The sequence below is a fragment of the Suncus etruscus genome, chromosome 7 (genome assembly GCF_024139225.1).
Source record: "Suncus etruscus isolate mSunEtr1 chromosome 7, mSunEtr1.pri.cur, whole genome shotgun sequence".
NCBI lineage: Eukaryota > Metazoa > Chordata > Mammalia > Eulipotyphla > Soricidae > Suncus > Suncus etruscus.
In genome coordinates this window covers 83,051,401-83,070,633 of record NC_064854.1, presented here as the reverse complement: position 1 = coordinate 83,070,633, position 19,233 = coordinate 83,051,401, and the positions used below count along the sequence as shown (strand labels likewise).

At 40.8% G+C, this 19,233-nt stretch overlaps 1 protein-coding gene across 1 annotated transcript in view; it reads right to left on the bottom strand.

Moving 5' to 3' along the window:
• GCLC (glutamate-cysteine ligase catalytic subunit) overlaps positions 1 to 16,640 on the bottom strand; it is a 52,613-nt gene extending 35,973 nt beyond the window's left edge. Inside the window, exon 1 of the mRNA XM_049776852.1 lies at positions 16,469 to 16,640. Coding sequence (XP_049632809.1) covers positions 16,469 to 16,618 — 150 coding nt within the window. The 5' untranslated portion in view covers positions 16,619 to 16,640. The remainder of the gene's footprint in view (positions 1 to 16,468) is intronic.
• Positions 16,641 to 19,233: the final 2,593 nt, after the last annotated feature.

The window sequence follows — 19,233 nt, the reverse complement described above, 5'->3', positions numbered from 1 at the left end:
GATATAGCACCGGTAAAGACAGAATGGAGATCTAATGACCGGTATGGACAGGTCAGTGGCCCCGAAAAGCTAATAAATTAGAGGTGCTGAATAAATTAGTGAATAAACAGTTAAAATTGGGACATACTGCAACCTCCTTTTCTCAGTGAAACTCGCCTATGTTTGTAATATAAAAAAATCAGGGAGATGGCGACTTTTAATGGGCCTTAGAGCTGTGAACTTATCCATGATCCCCATGGGTAAACTGCAGACTGGCCTACCGACCTGCAGTCATCCCAAAGGATTGTCACTTGATAATAAAAGATTAAAAAGACTGCTTTAAAATCCAGATTTAAATTAAATCCAGTTTTGCCTTTTCTGTTCTATCTTACAATAGTCAGGCCCCAACTCGCTGTTACAAATGGAAAGTGCTCCCTCAGGGGATGAGAAATTCCACAACGATGTGTCAGTTTTGTGTGGATAAGATCTTCAGCCCTGCTTGTGAAAAGATCCTAAGTCACTAATAAGTCATTACACTGATGACATCTTGTTAGCCCTATCTATTCAGCGACTCCCAAAACTTGTATACATTTGTTACTGTTTACAGGCTTCAGGATTAAAAATAGCAATAGAAAAAAATCCAGACCATGCCACCATTCCAATATCTGGGTCAATATTAGGTCAAACTTCAGTATGCCCTCAAAAGATCTCCATATATCAGAAAACCCTCAGAACTCTTGATTTTCAGAAACTCCTGGGGGACTTGAATTGGGATTGTCCATCCCTTGGTATCTCAAATTTTGAGATGACTTATCTTTTCCAAACCCTGGGAGGAGACCCACCTTGAATAGCCAAAGGTACTTGAATCCAGAAGCTCAGAAAAAATTAAATATTTTCTTGGACAGACTTCAAAAATCCTATCTTTTGAGGTTTATACCTGGAGAGAAGGTTTGGCTTCTGGCATTTTCAACTCCTGACTCTCCTACAGCTGCTATCATTCAGCCGTCTAGGCCTTTGGAATGGGTTTATTTACATAATAAGCAATCTCATACTGTGGTGTTCAATTTAGAACTAATATTTGCCCATATCATCAAAGCAAGACTCAGAACAGTTTCTTTATTGGGTTTTGATCCGGACACTATAGTACTGCCAATACCTAAAAAAGAAACTGAATCAATTTTACCTCTCAGGGAACCTCTTCAAAGGGCTTTTTAAGACGTTTCAGGAGAAATTTCTTCCCATTACCCCACAGTAAAGGCATGGGATGTTTTCAGGAAAACTCATTTTTTGATTTTTTAAAATGTATTCGGTCCTCACCAATACCTGATGCCCCAGTGTTTTATATCCATGGATCATCACCGGAAAAGGGCGTATATCTAGATCTTCACTAAAAACAATGATTTTTACAAATTACAAGTCTGCTCAACAGGTGGAATTTGCCACCCTGATTGATTTGCACTCCCACATAATAGGACCATGTAACATTGTAAGTGCTTAAGTAGTTGGGTATACTTATAGCCTCCCTCAATGCCAATAACCAGTTAATACAGGATTTACTCAAGCAATAGCAGTATATTCTTCAGAAACGATGTGAGCTCATCTTGATCACTCACACAGGAGCCCAGTTAGGTCTTCCAGGACCAATGTCAGGAGAATAAAACTGCAGATTAGCAATGGCTATATTTCAAACTCCTTCATTGTACTTCATACAAATGCCTGCTGCCTACCTTGTGAACTATCATATTCCATGGAGGCAAGCCAGGCAAATAGTAGAGGAATGTACCATTTGTGCACCTTTAAATAAAAAGAAAATCATGTAGCTGGAGCAAACCCTCGAGGTTTACAGACTAATGAACTTTGAAAATGGGTGTTATTCATACAGACTTTTTCCCTGAAGAAATCCCACTCCAGGTGGTTGTGGACACATAGTCTTGATTTATGTCTTCAAAGAGAACTAAAGTAGTTTGTACCTTTTTACAGCAGTGTTTTTCTGTGATAGGGATTCCATATTGCATTAAGACAGATAATGGCCCCGCCATTAATCATTAATGGCCCCAGTAAAACTTTTGGGTTCTTTTGTAAAGAGTGGCAAATTAAGTACATCAAAGGCATTCCCCATATTTATTTTGGACTAGACATAGTAGAAAGGACACACAGGACTCTAAAAACCCAAATATTAAAATACAGTAAAAGAAGCTTGCCATGGATAGACCTTTCATTATTAACTTTAGTTTCATTAAATTACTTGAATTTACCCCACAGAGAATCTTACACAGCTCCTGAGAGACATTTTAAAGAGAATGCTCAGGTGCAAAAACCATTTCACACTCCTATTTGGATTTAAGTTGATGATAAATGATTGCTTGTAATCTCATTATAGGAAGAGGATATGATTATGTTTCCATAGATGACAACTCTGCCAAGAAATTCTGGGTTTCACTATGCCTTGTTAAGAATCAGGTACTCAGGGGCTGGAGAGATAGCATGGAGGTAAAGCGTTTGCCTTTCATGCAGGAGGTCATCGGTTCGAATCCCGGCGTCCCATATGGTCCCCCGTGCCTGCCAGGAGCAATTTCTGAGCCTGGAGCCAGGAATAACCCCTGAGCACTGCCTGGTGTGACCCAAAAACCAAAAAAAAAAAAAAAAAAAGAATCAGGTACTCAGAAATGAGAAAACTCAGACACCTGTCACTGCAAACCCTCCCTCAGATCTAACACAGACCACAAGAGAATGAAGGCAACAGTAAAATTGCTGAAGCCTCAAAAGGTAACAAGAGACATCGAATGCCTTACAATCTGACTGAAGACTGTTAATGACCAGTCCCCAAACCTCAGTGCAGAATATGAGAGACTGGAACCTGCTCTCACTGGACTTCAAATTTTTCTTGAAAGAACAAGGTTCTCCACCTGAAACATCTTGTCTTGGTATTTTGACTTAAGCTCCCACCACTCGGATATTGGCCAAACTCCCCTGAACCAAACTCCCCTGAACCTTGTACCTTATTTTCGGAACTGTCATAGTTTTCTGCACTTCCTCCAGGAATCAACCATCTTCCAGGAACGAGCTCAGAACTGTGGCATATTCTTGCCCTAACATGCTTTCTTGCCATCCTGATTTTGACTTGGAAATCTACTTCATCTTGTCTTCCTTACATCACCTCCTGAGATCTCTATTTGGAAATTACCTTGTGACACTTCCATTGCTTCATAAGATCTACATAATCTACTGGAACTTTGATCTCTAAATCCTGGCTTTATCATCTAAAGGAAAACTATTTGGGAACTTTAAGTAAAAACTTTGGGGGCTGTAAAATTTCTTGTCTGGAACCTGTATTTCGTTCCTTGACTTATGTTTTTGGGTAAGGACACCTGTTTTTAAGCCTGAAGTTTTTTCTTTTCATTTTTCCTATGCATGTGCTTATGAAAAGTATAGCTATTTATTTAGTTTTAGTTTTTCCATTGCCTTTTCAGGGCCTACTACCGTAGATACTTGAGTATAAGCTGACCCCCTCTAATTTTACCCTAAAAACTGGGAAAACTTAGTGACTCGAGTATAGGCCGAGGTGAAAAATGCAGGAGCCACTGGTAAATTTCAAAAATAAAAATATATACCCAAAACAATTACAATAATTGGGTAATCAGTAGGTTTAAATGTTTTTCAATATTTATTGCTAAAAAAAATGGTAACTAGCAACAATAACTTTAAAACTTTAAAGTGTAGCATAATCAAGCTAAATCACAAAGATTAAAATCCTTCAAAACTGGATTCTTCCTCATCTGTATATCCAAACAGATCTTCAACTGTATCTGATTTGAGGGTCATCATCACTGAGTTTGCAGATATCATTATCACTGCTGTCGATTTAATACAAAGCGCAGAATAATGTGGGTTAAATAGTTCAGTAGCATACAGTTCAGTTCAGCTGCGACTTGTGGACTGAGCTGAAGCACCGTACTCTCCAGCAGAAGACAGAAGACGACTACATGCATTTGATGCAGTATAACCCGAATACGCTCCCGAGTATACGCCAAGTTCGGGTTTTTCAGCACAATTTTTGGCTTATACTCAAGTATATACAGTACTTATTTCCATTTTGTTTTATATTTCTATAAGAATTAAGAAGGGGGATGAGGGACCAGTGAGGTGGCGCTAGACCCAGGGGTCCTCGAACTTTTTAAACAGGGGGCCAGTACACTGTCCCTCAGACCATTGGAGGGTCTGACTATAGTAAAAACAAAACTTATGAACGAATTCTTATGCACACTGCATATATCTTATTTTGCAACGAAGAAACAAAACAGATACAAATACAATATGTCGCCCGCGGGCCATAGTTTGAGGACCACTGCGAGAGGTAAGGTGTCTGCCTTGCAAGCGCTAGCCAAGGAAGGCCCACGGTTCGAACCTCCGGTGTCCCATATGGTCCCCACAAGCCAGGGGCAATTTCTGAGCACTTAGCCAGGAGTAACCCTTGAGCATCTAATGGCTGTGGCCCAAAAACACACAAAAAATAAAAAAATAAAACGATGGGGGATAAAGTTAGAAGACATGTCAGTCTTTGCTCTATGCAAAAACCAAAATTGCCAACGACAGAAGACTGACTTAGACAAACAAGGTCTGGGCAGAACCTATCGTGGGATCCATAAGAAAGGTCCTAGCTTACTATTATTTTTGTTGTTACGGCTTCGTTGATTTTTTTTCCTCGTGTTGTTTTATTACCTTTTCCCCTTTCTTCTTCTAACTTGATATTTATAATACCTAGACGATTCCTTCTAAGGTTTTTGTTTTCCCTTCCCCTTTTCATTTCTTATACTTCGAACAGAACTACATTACTGAAATTATCTTGCTCAGCCTCATAATTTGAGGAGGAAAAATGGACTGTAGCAGGACTAGACAGTCATATGAACATTTAGTGAAATAAAAAAAATGATCAGACTTGAACAGCAAACCCAAAGTCAAAGACAACAGAATCAATACCCAATCTACAACAAGCTGTACAAGTGGGGACCAGTTACAGTAATATCCTGGGGGGTAAAGGAGGAAAAAGTGGGATGTATGCTGGGAAAAGGGATGGAGGGAAGACAACACTGGTGGTGGAAATTCCCCTTAATCATTATCACTAAGTACCTTAAATATATATATATATATATATATATATATATATTTTTTTTTTGTGGTTATTTTGGGCCACACCCAGCGGTGCTCAGGGGTTACTCCTGGCTGTCTGCTCAGAAATAGCTCCTGGCAGGCACAGGGACCTTATAGGACACGGGATTCAAACCAACCACTTTTGGTCCTGGATCGGCTGCTTGCAAGGCAAAAGCTGCTGTGCTATCTCTCCGGGCCCTAAATATTACCGTGAAAGATTTGTAACTCACTTTGGCCACAATAAAAATTAAAAAAAAAAATTTAAAAAGGGGGAGATGTAGACCTTTGGATCAGTCCTGATATGTATCTCCATTGGTTTCCTTTAAATTAGTCCTCATATCTTAATTGGTCTCTGTTGGTTTTGTTTCCTCATTGCCTTTTCATATGGCTTTTCCCCCCTCCTCTTGGGGAGTGGGGCTTTGTTTTTGATCTCAACAAATTCTGAGCTGCCATTTAGGCTTGTGGTTCCATGTTGTGAAGCAACTGGCTTGTGGGTGAACAGCTTGCACTGTGAGTTTCTTGGTTGTAAAAACCTTTATATCTGTGTGGATTATTTATTTTGGGGAATTGCTACCCAACCAGCATCTCCTACCCTGATAGGGGGCATGGAATTCTCCTTTCCCTCCGGGGACTGTGGAACACTCAGCACAGGGCTCTATTCTTAGTACACAAATTATAACTCCCTATATGTAATAGACTAGAGACACTGCTATATGCTATTAGCTATTACTTTAAGTATGGAAAGAACACACCAGATAAAAATAACCAATCATTTTATAAGACATGTAAAGTATTTAAAATATGTACTACTTTTCCTACAAATCAAAATTAGCATTCTTTCAAAATACACAGTTAAAATTTAATCCTACTAGAATACCAGTCATTAATATCAAAGTCAGAAGCACATTCAAAAGACTACTATATAGCCAATAAGTGTCACATAGCATTACTAGGAATTATCTGGACACAACCCTTCAATTATTTAATGCAGGTTTGCACAAATGTGAAATGCTGGAGAAGATAGAGGATCCAAGCTCAGCTGAAGAGAAGATGCTTTCAGAACCTCCTATACCTGGGTTACATCCAAAAAATTAACTTTCTTCTGGGCTAATCTCTTGTCCCTATTTGTATCAGTCACTATATTGCTGGTTAAATGTGTGTTCTACTTGTATTATATTTTAGAGCTATTGTTTTGTTCTATGCCCCACTGCAGACAGAAAATTTTGTATCCAATTTTAGTTGTTTAATATCAGCTTGCATAATTCCTGGGAAATGTATATGGTATAGTTAATTGTTTTAAAATTTCTCAACTATCCTAGTGAATATTTTCCAATTGCTTCATGTTTGATTGTGTTTAGTATGTAGCAATTTATTCTCAAATCATGTCTGCAAAAATGTTCTAATCTCTTTGTTCACAGAAATAGATGGAAAAAGAAATTTGGATACTACAGACTCTTATTAACAGTGCTCATTATAAGAATGTTTTAGCAGATTTATTTTCAAATTATATATATTTGCAGAAATGTTCTTATGAATTTTTAGGGAAGTTTATGGAAAAGGAATCCAGATGTTCTAAACTCATATACACAGTACTCAAATGTTTACTGTTTAAGAATTTTCAAATTAAGTGTATCTGCAGAATGTTTATGTTCAGAGGAGTCTATAAAAAAAGTGTTGTGAGATATATGACAAAGATGAAAAAAGATGGTTTTGAGAATGATGTATACAGTTTAAGCTTTGATGTTATTAGAGCCAACTTTTACAGTGCCTGTGCAAAATAATAACCACTTCTCTAAGTTCTGATCTGCGGTTCCTGCCTCTTGTGGAGAACAGAACACAACTTATAGACCCCTCTCAATTTTTTGAACAAAGGAGGAACAGTTGTTAGGTTACACCTTATTTTACCTAAAATAAAGATCATGACTGGTTCCTTTGTACGTTTGTTTACAACTTGGATTTACCCCCACCCCCAAACAGAGATTGTCTTATTTGTAAACCTGAGTGGAATTGGCTCATGATAGCCTGAGCTATTTGTTTTTATTGCCCCACCCAGCAGTGGTCTCTGTACTTAATAAAAATGACAGTTCTGGCAGACAGCTGGCTTTCCATACAAGGTAGAAGACTGCCAGACAACACATTTCACCCTCAGTCTGGTTAGGATTATTTCATGCACGAACTGATTCGGACTCGTTCCCCTGGGGTTGGAGATACTGCGGGGGGGGGGGGGCGATTTTACAAAATGCTTTATATTCATTTGAAATCAGGCCAATAAAAATAAAGCATCTTAATTAGGAATGATGTAAGTAGCTAGTGCAATACTAAACATATAGAGGAATAGTTGAGTCATTTGAAGTTTAAGATAACGATTAATATAAATCCTAACAATTTAATATTTAATCTTTAAATGGCATTTACAATGGTTACAAGCTCACATTTCTGCTACAAGGTTTTCAGGGGACTCATTATAGAAGAAAGGATTTTATGAAGTTCCTTTGTCAATTTCCATATAAACAAAATTTAAGGAACTCTACCAGAAAAAGTGAAAAGTAATCTAGCAGCAAGTCCTTGATGAAACAGGACACTGAAGCCAACATTCCCTTCCCTCCTTAGGTGGCATCTAGGGGGTCAGGTGGAGGAGAGTAGGGGAAGAGAATTTAGTCTAGGAAGAAAACACGGCAGGTCATGTCATTAGAAATTCTGGGGCTCAGCATTTACATCAGCTGACTTTTGGGGTGTTGTTTGGACCACACTGAGTGACGCTCAGGGTTACTCCTGGCTATACACTCAGAAATCGCTCCTGGGGGCCGGAGAGATAGCATGGAGGTAAGGCGTTTGCCTTTCATGCAGAAGGTCAGTGGTTCAAATCCTGGCATCCCATATGGTCCCCTGAGCCTGCCAGGAGCGATTTCTGAGCATAGAGCCAGGAGTAACCCCTGAGTGCTGCCGGTGTGACCCAAAAAAAAACAAAAAAACAAAAAAAAAAAAACGCTCCTGGCTTGGGGGACCATCTGGGATGTGGGGGATCAAACCTCGGTCCATCCTAGGCTATCAGAGGCAAGGCAGACACCTTACCAGTTGTGCTACTGCTCTGAGACCCATCAGCTGACTTTTTTTTTTTTTTTTTTTTTGTGGTTTTTGGGTCACACCCGGCAGTGCTCAGGGGTTACTCCTGGCTCCATGCTCAGAAATTGCTCCTGGCAGGCACAGGGGACCATATGGGATGCCGGGATTCGAACCGATGACCTTCTGCATGAAAGGCAAACGCTTTACCTCCATGCTATCTCTCCGGCCCCCATCAGCTGACTTTTAACGAGGGCATTTGAGGTTGATTCTGAGCCCAAACAGTCTTCTCAGAGAAGGTAGATCTTCATGTAACCTGTGGTGAAGTTTGCTGTGGCCACCAACAAAACATAGGCCCCATCAGCAGTTTAGAAAAACTGAAAGCGGGCCTGGAGAGATAGCACAGCGGTGTTTGCCTTGCAAGCAGCCGATCCAGGACCAAAGGTGGTTGGTTCGAATTCCAGTGTCCCATATGGTCCCCTGTGCCTGCCAGGAGCTATTTCTGAGCAGACAGCCAGGAGTAACCCCTGAGCACCGCTGGGTGTGGCCCAAAAAGAAAAAAAAAAAAAAAGAAAAAAAAAAACTGAAAGCATTCCCACTGAGCTCAGGCACAAAGCAAGGATTTCCAATATCTCCACTCTTATTCAACAGAGTATTAAAAGTTCTAGCAACAGCAATTAAGCAAGAGAAGTCAAAAGGATACACATTGGAAAAGAGGAAGTCAAATTATCTCTATTTGCAGATGACCCTATACACACTGAGGACCCTAGGTTCCACAAAAAAGCTCCTAAAAAAAAAAAAAAATAATAAACCAATACAGCAAAGTGGCTAACTACAATGTCAATATGCAAACATCAGTTGTTCACAGGAAGGGAGTACTATAACATGAAAATACTGCTTCCCCTGCGGTTTGTTTCTGGTACTCCTTGTAATCAAAAGTGAAAGTGACCATAATAAAATACCTTGCAATTCAGACCTGGTTCCTAGGCCAAGAAAATCAAGCCATTCCTTCTTTGAAACTCCTCCCTCTCCAAGAACACCAGAAGTTCCAAGAGCACCTTTCTCTCCAAGAACTCCCAAGGCCTTCCCCTTTAAATCCTCCTTCCAGGGACACTGCTGCCTATTAGCCTTACTTTGCATTCAACCTATGGCTTGAGGCCTGCACAGCACTTTCTGTCTCTGGGAAGTTTTTTTCGAAATAGCTATTTTTTGGGTCAACCACATAGTTCAGTGGTTGAACACTTGACTTGCATGTGTGCAGACCTGAGTTTGATCCCCAGCACCAGTCTGGGAGGAAGACCTAGCTCCCATAGGTCTCCCTCACGTCAAATACTCTTTTCAGAATAAATCTTTGCTCAAAGCCAGCTTAGTGGCACATTTTGCACTTTGTTTCTTCCTTAAGAGTTAACACTTACACTAGGAACTCCAAGAAATTACACAAGACAGTTAACCTACTCAAGGCAGTCTTCATTTCTCTTCTCATTCCACAAATATCCTGCTGTTAACAGACAACTGAAATGTGTTTAGTTTCTGTGCCTTCATTTCATCCTCTGGACTATAAAGGGGAAAATATCCCTCATAAATCACAACTACTATTAATGTAATTGAATTCTTCCAGAAATCCAGAAAAATAGACAAATTTTCTTTAACTCTCAAACATATTACAGTACACCACCAAAACTTTTTTTATTTAAATGCACTGACTTTTCACCCAACATTTATCCCTTTTGGCCCCATGATTTCTTTTAAAACATTTCACATATAAATGAGTAAGCAATACAAAGAGACTAAAAGAACCAGTTTCACTTCAGATAGCCTTATTGATTTTCTTGGTAGTTCATCCTGAGCTGAGAAACTTAATGACCAAGTATGCAGGAACTTTGTACAACATGAATGATCTCTGGGCAAGGGCCTGAGACACACTTATGGGAGTAAAGTGCAAGAACTTTGTACATAGAGGAATTTTGTTTACTTCCTCATTCTGGCTTTATCTGAGTAGTGGAGCCAACAGATCATGACTCTGGATACAATTTAACACGGTAATGGCAGCAATGAGGTAAAGAAGGCAGACTACCACAACAGCACAGGCAGACCACCATTACAGCACAGGTACAACCACCTGTGTGGAAGAGAAAACATATTTCCAGGAAGCCAATTTTGTAAATTGTGAGCCTACAGAGAGAAATGGAGAGAATGACCCCCAAGTAAAGTATCATCTGAAACTTCCAGATCTCAGAGCACGGACTTCATTACAAGATAAAATTTTTAACTTTCTAGAATTTATTAAGTACACTACCAAAATCCATAACTCAAAAAGGTTTCAGAGAACTATCAGGTACCTTACACAGAGACCTTAATAACTATATCTCTCCAGATGCTAAAATATATGAATCTGTGTACCCCAGCTCATTAATATATATACACATGTGTGTATACATATACATGCTCTATACATATATACATGCACACATATATTCATTTATATATACATACATACATATATATTTAAATAGAAAATTTCTTATCCAGCCAATCTGGCTTCCAAACTCAGTCATCCTTCAAACCCCACCCACCCACCCTTCACATCAGACTATCTGGTGAAAAGTGCTAACTCTTAAGTTAATATCAATGTGTGATTCATCATGAATTGGGGGGCAGAGGGGTGAGAAGGAATCATCAAAAGGAATCATCAAAGCCCAGACCTTAAAGATTTCCTGGTTAGGGCCCGGAGAGATAGCACAGCGGCATTTGCCTTGCAAGCAGCTGATCCAGAACCAAAGGTGGTTGGTTCGAATCCCGGTATCCCATATGGTCCCCCGTGCCTGCCAGGAGCTATTTCTGAGCAGACAGCCAGGAGTAACCCCTGAGCAATGCCGGGTGTGGCCCAAAAACCAAAAAAAAAAAAAAAAAATTTCCTGGTTAGAAAATTGTTTTTTAAATTAAAAAATATTTTTTAATTTGAAAGCCCTCCCTTGCAGGAGGGGCTGGGGATCCCTGGCTTTGCTGTGCAGGCCTGATGATTCATTGCTTGGGCCCAGCAGTGCTGGGACATCAAGGCTACTCCAGTGGTATTTGGCAGGGACACAATGAGCCAGAGAGCACTTTGAGCTATCTCCATGGCTTCTGGGTTTTAAGTTCTACTAAATCAGTATCCAGTTCAAGAAGGAACTTCAAAAAGTTTAAGACAACGGGTTTTTGAGATTTTGGAGTTCTCTGGTTATCTTGTAGAAATAAATTTAACCAACAAAACCTGAAATTAAACATTAAAGGGGGAAAAAGTGTATATAAGCTCTCTAAAAACTAACAAAACAGAGCTATCGCTGTATGAATTCTCCAAGTATGTACCAATTTAGATGACAAAAATTTCCAGTAACAAAGATGTGTCCAAATGAGTTCATCTGTTAAGAAGCCTGAGACTTATTCATGTTTCCCTCTGTCCAAGAAAGGTAATCTTTAAGGGTCATCACTTTATGACAGTCACTCCACTAAAATCAGTTTCTAAAAACAAAAATTTAGTAACTTAGTAGGCACAAAGATACTACTTAGTAGTGATCCAAACTCATTTGCTTTCCCAATTCAATTGTTGAAAATTATAACCAAGAACCTAATGAACTGTGAAAATTCTCAAATGGACTTCAACCGGTTTACTTTGGCCAGAAATCAATTTTTGCCCTTAAGTACAAGAAAGAGGTGCTGGCAGAGCCACAGTTGTCACCTCTCAAAAATATGCCATTCTTTCTGCTTACATTACCACCTACACCAGTTTTTCTCGGGTCCCACTCTATGTTTATTCCCCTACTCATCAAGGGCTTTTGAGCAACAATGTTTCCTTCTCTGTACTATCTCACTCTCTACCTAAGATCCAAGTACTACCTTTTTTCTTTTTTAATTTTTGGTTATGGGCCCATAGATAGTGGTGCTCAGGAGTTACTCCTGGCTCTGAGCTCAGGGGTCATTCCTGGAAGTACTCAGGGGAAAATGTGGGACGCCAGAGACTGAATCCAGGTCGGCTGCATGCAAGGCAAATACCCTACCCACTGTGCTATCGTTCCCATCCACCACATGCTATCTGTAGGCACTAGGTTGTCCAGTCACACTCACAGCAAGCTCATACACAAGCTTTTCCAGGTCTGTCTACTTATACATGGGTAGGCTCCTAAATTAGCTTACATATGTGTATTTTGCCATTAGTGTGCAAATTTTAATCTTAACCATCTCTAATTATGCTATTTTGTGGGAATAAGTTATAATTCTTAGAAGCCTAGAAAAAAATTTTCATTTGTCCCATAATGGGTCACAAGCAGGAAGTATAGCCTCTCCAGCAATTATTCCACCATTTAGAACCCACCATCTCCAAAATACTGATGCAGGCTTCCATGTGTTTTCTAAGCTTTCAGAGGGTGAGACCCAGAGCTTGTTCCTCACACTGTGACTGCCAATCACTGGCCATTCACTTACCTAAGAAGCCATTACCACAACTCAGAGCACCTCAAGGTTAAAGGCAACTAAGGAATCTTTAGAGAATGACCAGTTTCTGTAGAGTCCCTAGAGTAAGAACTGCTACCAAATGGCATTTCAGAAATGTAAAGACCATTTCATTTCTGCTCCACTTTTGACATTACCTAATATAGAAAAACCACATATTTTATATTTAACTGGAAAGCAACAGATTTTAGCACAGGTCTGCTAATCCAAAAATTGGGGAAACTCCTAGATTTGTTACTTATCTAAACAGACTGACAATATGGCTGAAGGTTGGCCCAGATGCAAAACCATGTATTCTTTAAAAAAAACTTCTTGGGACTGGATAGATAGTACCAGGATAGAGCCCTGCACACAGTCCTCCTAGGTTTAGTCCCTGGCAGCTAAGTACCAGATTGTGGTTCTCAAATCAATAAAAAGAATCTGCCCAAGTTACCTGCAGTGCTGTGTTTCTTACACACATTTGTGAAATGCTTCTTTCCTCTAAAACAATGGTCCTCAAACTACGGCCTGTGGGCTACATATTGTATTTATTCCCATTTTGTTTCTTCACTTCTAAGTAAGATATATGCAGTGTGCATAGAAATTTGTTCATTTTTTGTTTTTACTATAATCTGGTCCTCCAACAGTCTGAAGGACAGTGAACTGGCCCCTGTTTAAAAAGTTTGAGGACCCCTGCAAAACCGTGATTATTTAAAAGATAGACTGATATTAACATTTTAAGCTCTCATTTATGCCTAAGCTTTAAAAAGATGTTTGTAAAACCATTTCACAAACACTATTTGAACTTAAAAGGGACACTGTTCTCATTAAGTAGATGACTAAACTAAAAGATTTAACAATTTGCCTCGTTATAGATTCTTCAATTAGATTTAACTATGCTAGTATTCATTGTGTGTGTTGTGTATATATATGCACACACACACACACACATATATATATGGTTCAGAACTATAATATTTTGGTCACAGGATTCTAATAAACCACACATTTCAAGCAGTCACTTAGGCAGTTTTATTTTAGGGGTTTTGTTTGGGAGGCTTGGGGGTCTCACAACCAGTATTGCTCAGGGGTTGTTCTGCATTGAACTTAGGACTTCTGACCCTTATGACCCAAATGTAGTGATTTAGGACTTCTTAACCACAGACACACACACACACACACACACACACACACACACACACACACACACACACATATATATACTTCACACTCAATGATTAATATGCCAACTACACCATCCTTCAATAAATTTAATCTGTTTTCTGCATAATAACACACTCATAAATACTGAAAACGTTCTATTTCCTTTCAAACTTTACATTGATTTTTACTAATAAGCAGACAAGCTACCTTTTGGCTTTAAGAGCCACAACACTGTGTTAAAATAAAGTTAGAAAAAATGTGTTTGCTTTCAACTACTGTTTTCTGCCATGTTGCATATGGAACTGTTGTATCCAATTTAAACTCTTTAATAGAAGAGTTGGTGAAAACTTATGCACTGTGAATACTACAAAATCTCATATAATGTGTTTAAGAAATGGACCCTGAAATCACAGATTTTTAAATCCAATAATGTCTCTGTCACTAACTACCTGAGAAGGCCTGGGAGGTTTGGTAAAAAAGAGTGATTATTAGGAAAATACCAAAGGAAGAGCTATTGCCTTTTCTGCATGCACTTCCTAAAGTTGTCTCAAACTATAAATAAAATCTGTACCTGAAAACTTGCATGTGAGCTGTGAAGGGAAAAGTGCTTATTTACTGCATCTCCAATATCCAACTTACTTCTCTCCACACTCTTCCTGCTTGGGACCCATCATGAGACAAAAGAAAATTTTTCCTGGCTCCTAAGAATTATAACTTATTTCTCACAAAATAGCATAAATAGTGGTAGCTAAGATTAAAATTTGCACACTAATGGTAAAATACACATCTATAAGCTAATTTAGGAACCTACCCACTTATAAGGTTTTTGAGTTCCCCCAAACCAGTACTCTTATTAAACTTTTACAATACAACCCATTTTGTGTTGCGATTATAGTAGCAAGCAAACTATGTGGAGATGAATATTCATTTACCACAGCAATATTCTGGTTTTTGTAACGTGTACATTAAAAGATCTCATTCAAATCCTAATTCAAGTTGTAAGCGATCTAAGAGCACAAAGTCCAATACTTCCATTTTTAAAAGAAATTGAGGATCATGATTTTGCAGGCAGTTTGGCAGTCCTAATATATATAACACAGTAGAACTTCAAATGTATCAGAAAGGTTTCTTTCTGATCTAGGAATTATATCTAATTAGGGTTGATTATTTCTACAGTGCCACACTCTTCTTCCAACCAAATTTCCATACCTAGGTTCGAAGGCTCCCCTTTAAATTCAATTTCATAGCTCTTTAAGTACTCACCAAAATTCCCCACAAAGAGCAGTATTTTGGTATCACACCAACACATTTCAACATATCATATACAAAAACACTTTCTGGCAAGGCCATCATCTCCAGGGCCACACTCCCCACCACACCCTTCCCTCAGTTTATCTGCGTAGTCTGTTTCAGTTCTTCCCCAAGGCTTCTTGAATGCAAATAAGCTCAAAAGCTACCTGACTTAGGGTAGAAGGTTCTATTCAGTAGACAGTTAGAAAAGTGAGATCCTATACATGCAAGGAACAATAATGTGAATAATGGAGTGGTTTTTTGGGTATCTGTTTGTTTGGGGGCCATACCCAGCAGTGTTCAGGGCTTATTCCCAGCTGGGTACACAGAAATGACTCCTAATGGGGTAGGGGAACTGCAATGGGTGCCTGGATAGACTGTGCAAGACAAATGCCCTATTAGCTTAGCTCAATTATCTCTTTGGCTCCTGAAGTAGTTTTAAGTTTTCGAAGACTCATCTCAACAAAAGCTTCCATGATAGATTTCAAAGTTGGGTGGCTTTTAGCCTCCTTTAACATGTGTCATTTACATGTGACCCAATCAACCCACACACATATCACACAACTTAATATAAAAATGTGACATAATTTTACGAAGTATGAGAAACTGATAGTCTTCATTATTTTTTTAATCCTGGAGAGAAAAATTTCTGGAATACAGACAGTAATGAATATATAAAATTTCCAAAACAAAGTTCAGACTTCCGAAACTTGTTAATATCACGTGACACTTATAACCTAATATTCCTTTGAATTGTCCCAGAGAAAGGAAGTCAGTAGGTTAGGTGTGAAGATCCACCCTAAAAGATCACATCTTCTCTAGGTCGCAAAAAAGCGCAGAAATCCTACCCACCAAAGGTGAGAGCACCAAGCTGGGTTAGATTTCCAGCACAAGAAAAACAAAAACTAAGCCGGACAGGAAAAGTCCGTCCCTGTATGAAAAGAACTTGAATTCGATTCGATATGGCCCTGACCTGTGCTGGTGGAGCTTGAGGGAGGCGAGTAAACATCGGGAGCGTCAAGTTAAACCACTTTAGAGTGACCCTCTTCCGACGCCCTGGTTCCTAATACAAACCATTGCAGGGCAACTGCTTCCCCTGGCACGGACGGCAAAGACGCGGAAACCAGAGGGTCGGGGCGGCCGGCAGCGACACCCCACCGAGAACTAACTCCCAGAAGCACCAAACAGCGCCCGAAATGAAATGCGCGCGTGACCGGGCCGGACGCCGGGCCGGGCCGGGTCGGGTCGGGTCGGGTCGGGGCGCGGGCGCGGGGGCGGGAGCGGGCGCGGAGCCCGCAGCGCCCGGGGGCGGAGTGGGAGCGGAGCCCGGGGAGGCGGCGACGGCCCGAGCGAGGGCGCTCACCTCGTCGCCCCACTTGAGCACGTCCTTCTGCCGGTCCTTGACGGCGTGGTAGATGTGCAGGAACTGGAGGATGCCGTGGCGACGGACGTGGTCGGCGTGGCGCTGGGTCTCCTCCCAGCTCAGCGGCGAGCCCTGCGACAGCAGCCCCATGGCCGCCCCGGCTCGGCGCTGCCCGCGCTGCCGGCGGCCGCTCGCTGCAGGCGCGGGGCGCGACCGGACTGTCGGGAGAGCGCCGGCGGCGGGGCGGCGGCGGAGCGGGGCCGCTCACCCGGGCGGGGTCGCCCTCGGGCCGGGACCGCGGAGGGAGGAGGACGGGCCCGCGTCGCGCCGACTCAGCGACGGGTCGTCGCTCCCAGGACGCGGAGCTCGGCTCCCGCAAGCCGCGCGGACGCGGGTCTGAGGCAGAGGACGAGGAGGGCAGACGGAGCGGGCCGGGGCGCGGGACCTCGGCCCTCGTTCACTCCGGCTCCAGACCTGCGAGAAGGCGGCGCGGCTCTAGCTTCTCCGCGGGGTCGCGCTCCGGCTTCTTCCTACTTGGGAACCAAACCCGCGACGCACCGCGCAAGCGCAGACCCGCTCCTCCCCAGCTGCTCCGGGCGAGATCCGCCGCTCCGGGCTTTATAGACCACGGCCAGGGCGGGGGCGGAGAAAGGAGGCGGTGCAGGGCGGGGGCGTGGCTGGGAGCCGCGGAGAGGCGCGGGCAAACGCGGTTCGGCTTGGAGGAGAGTGGGTGGGGCTTCGGGGACGGGACTAGGGCCTAGTTTTAAGCAAGCACAATAGTACAGAAACCCGGTTTTCTTTTTTCTTTGGCCACACTCGGCGACGCACAGAGGTTAGTCCCGACTCTGCGCTCAAAAGTCACTCCTGTCGGACTCAGGGGTCCTTATGGGATGTCGGAAATCAAACCCGGGTCTGTCCAGGGTTGGCCGCATGCAAGACGTTTTTCTTTTCATTTTGGCTTGCTTACACTTACACATTCGGACCACAACAAGCTGTGCTCATGACTTAGGACTTACGGCTTGCACTCTTGCACTATCTCACCTGTCCCAGAAATCCGTTTTGTTTCTTTTTGTTTTCCTTGCTCCGACCACTGATGCTCAGGCTTACTTCCAGGCTCTGGGCTCAGAGATCACTCCTGGAGGGAGGTGCTGGACATGGGACTTGAATTCTATATTCAGAATAGATATCAGAACAGATATGCTGTACTATCGCTCTTAACCCGAAATCATTTTTTCTTAATTCAAAGAGTGAATTCAGGAAGCTAATTGGTTATTTGAGTTAATGAAGAGCCCACCATCTTATTTTTCACATGAGAAGGGTCTCAAATTTATGATAAATAGGGTGAGAAACGCAGAGTGATAAGATTAATATTAATTCAGATGACATTTTGTCCAATTCTATTTTTTAATCATTTGTTGATTTCCACAGGAGCATATAACTGGATTATGTTTCAATGTTATGCACAAAGTAGATGTTCGAACATCAGGCATGTTTCACTCTGCCTGCTTTCCTCACATCACATAGTTTTATAGTGCTTTTAAGCACTCAGCTACTATGTAGGGGCATAATAGCTGGAATCCCTTCTCCTGTACCCTTCATACAAGATATGTTCACACAAGATATGTTCATTTCAGGATTTGGAGACATGAATACATAAGATCTCATATTTGATTTCCATAAGAAGGTGAGAGTTGAATACAGGAGAAGAAATGGTGGAAGTTCAGAATCTATTTCAAGTCTCAGTACACAAGTAAAATAAATACTGTGTCGCATTCTAATTTGTCCAGAGCTGATTAACAAACCCAGCAACTGGACCTATTCTTTGACCCTCCTGGCCACTTTCATCAGAACTTGGTTTTCTCTTGTTTGTTTGTTTCTTTGTTTTTGTTTTTGTCTCTTTTCCTCCTTGCAATTTTCTATCTGATTTTTTTCTTTCGTACCTTGAATTTGTTAATTTTTGTCGATCTGCTATGTGCCTCTATTTCTACATTAGATAAAAATTTTTTTAAGAAAATCTCCACGTTAGTGACTTATTCTGGAATAAAATTCATGCATTTTGTATTTGTAATTTTAGAAAGTGCTACATACAAATGTTAGCTTAGTGTGAATGACAAGTTGAAGGAAAAAGGTGATGAAAGTGTTGATAATTTTTTACATGCAAGTGACAAATCCAGAAGATTATTTATTATTCTCCTGTCTTTTTTTTTTTTTGCTTTTTGGGCCACACCCAGTGATGCTTAGGGGTTACTCCTATAAACGCTTAGAAATCTCTCCTGTGTTGTAGGACCATGGGGGATGCCTGGGGATCGAATCATGTTCTGTCCTAAGTTAGCCACGCGCAAGGCAAAAATCCTACCACTTATGCCACCTCTTCAGCCCTTTATTCTTCTGTCTTAATGTCATATTTGCATCTACTTGTTCATAGCAGTCATCATGACTACTGAGCATCTTCAATATGGATAATTTGAGACACTTTACATAATGGATAATTATGAGAACTTTTTATTACTTAATATATACTTACAATTTTATATTCCATTCAGTTACTGGAAAAGAAGGAATTAAGAACAGGTTTGAAAAATGTACTTTTTTTAGTTGTTGATTTTATATAATCTATATACAAATGGACTATTCTTAATAATATTTAAGTGATCTCGGAGATGTACTGTGTATGATATTCACTCAAAATTCAGACTAGTAAAAATGTAAGCAGCTTAATTTTATGTTCATTGCATGTTGATATACTTGTTATTTGGAATGTGTTA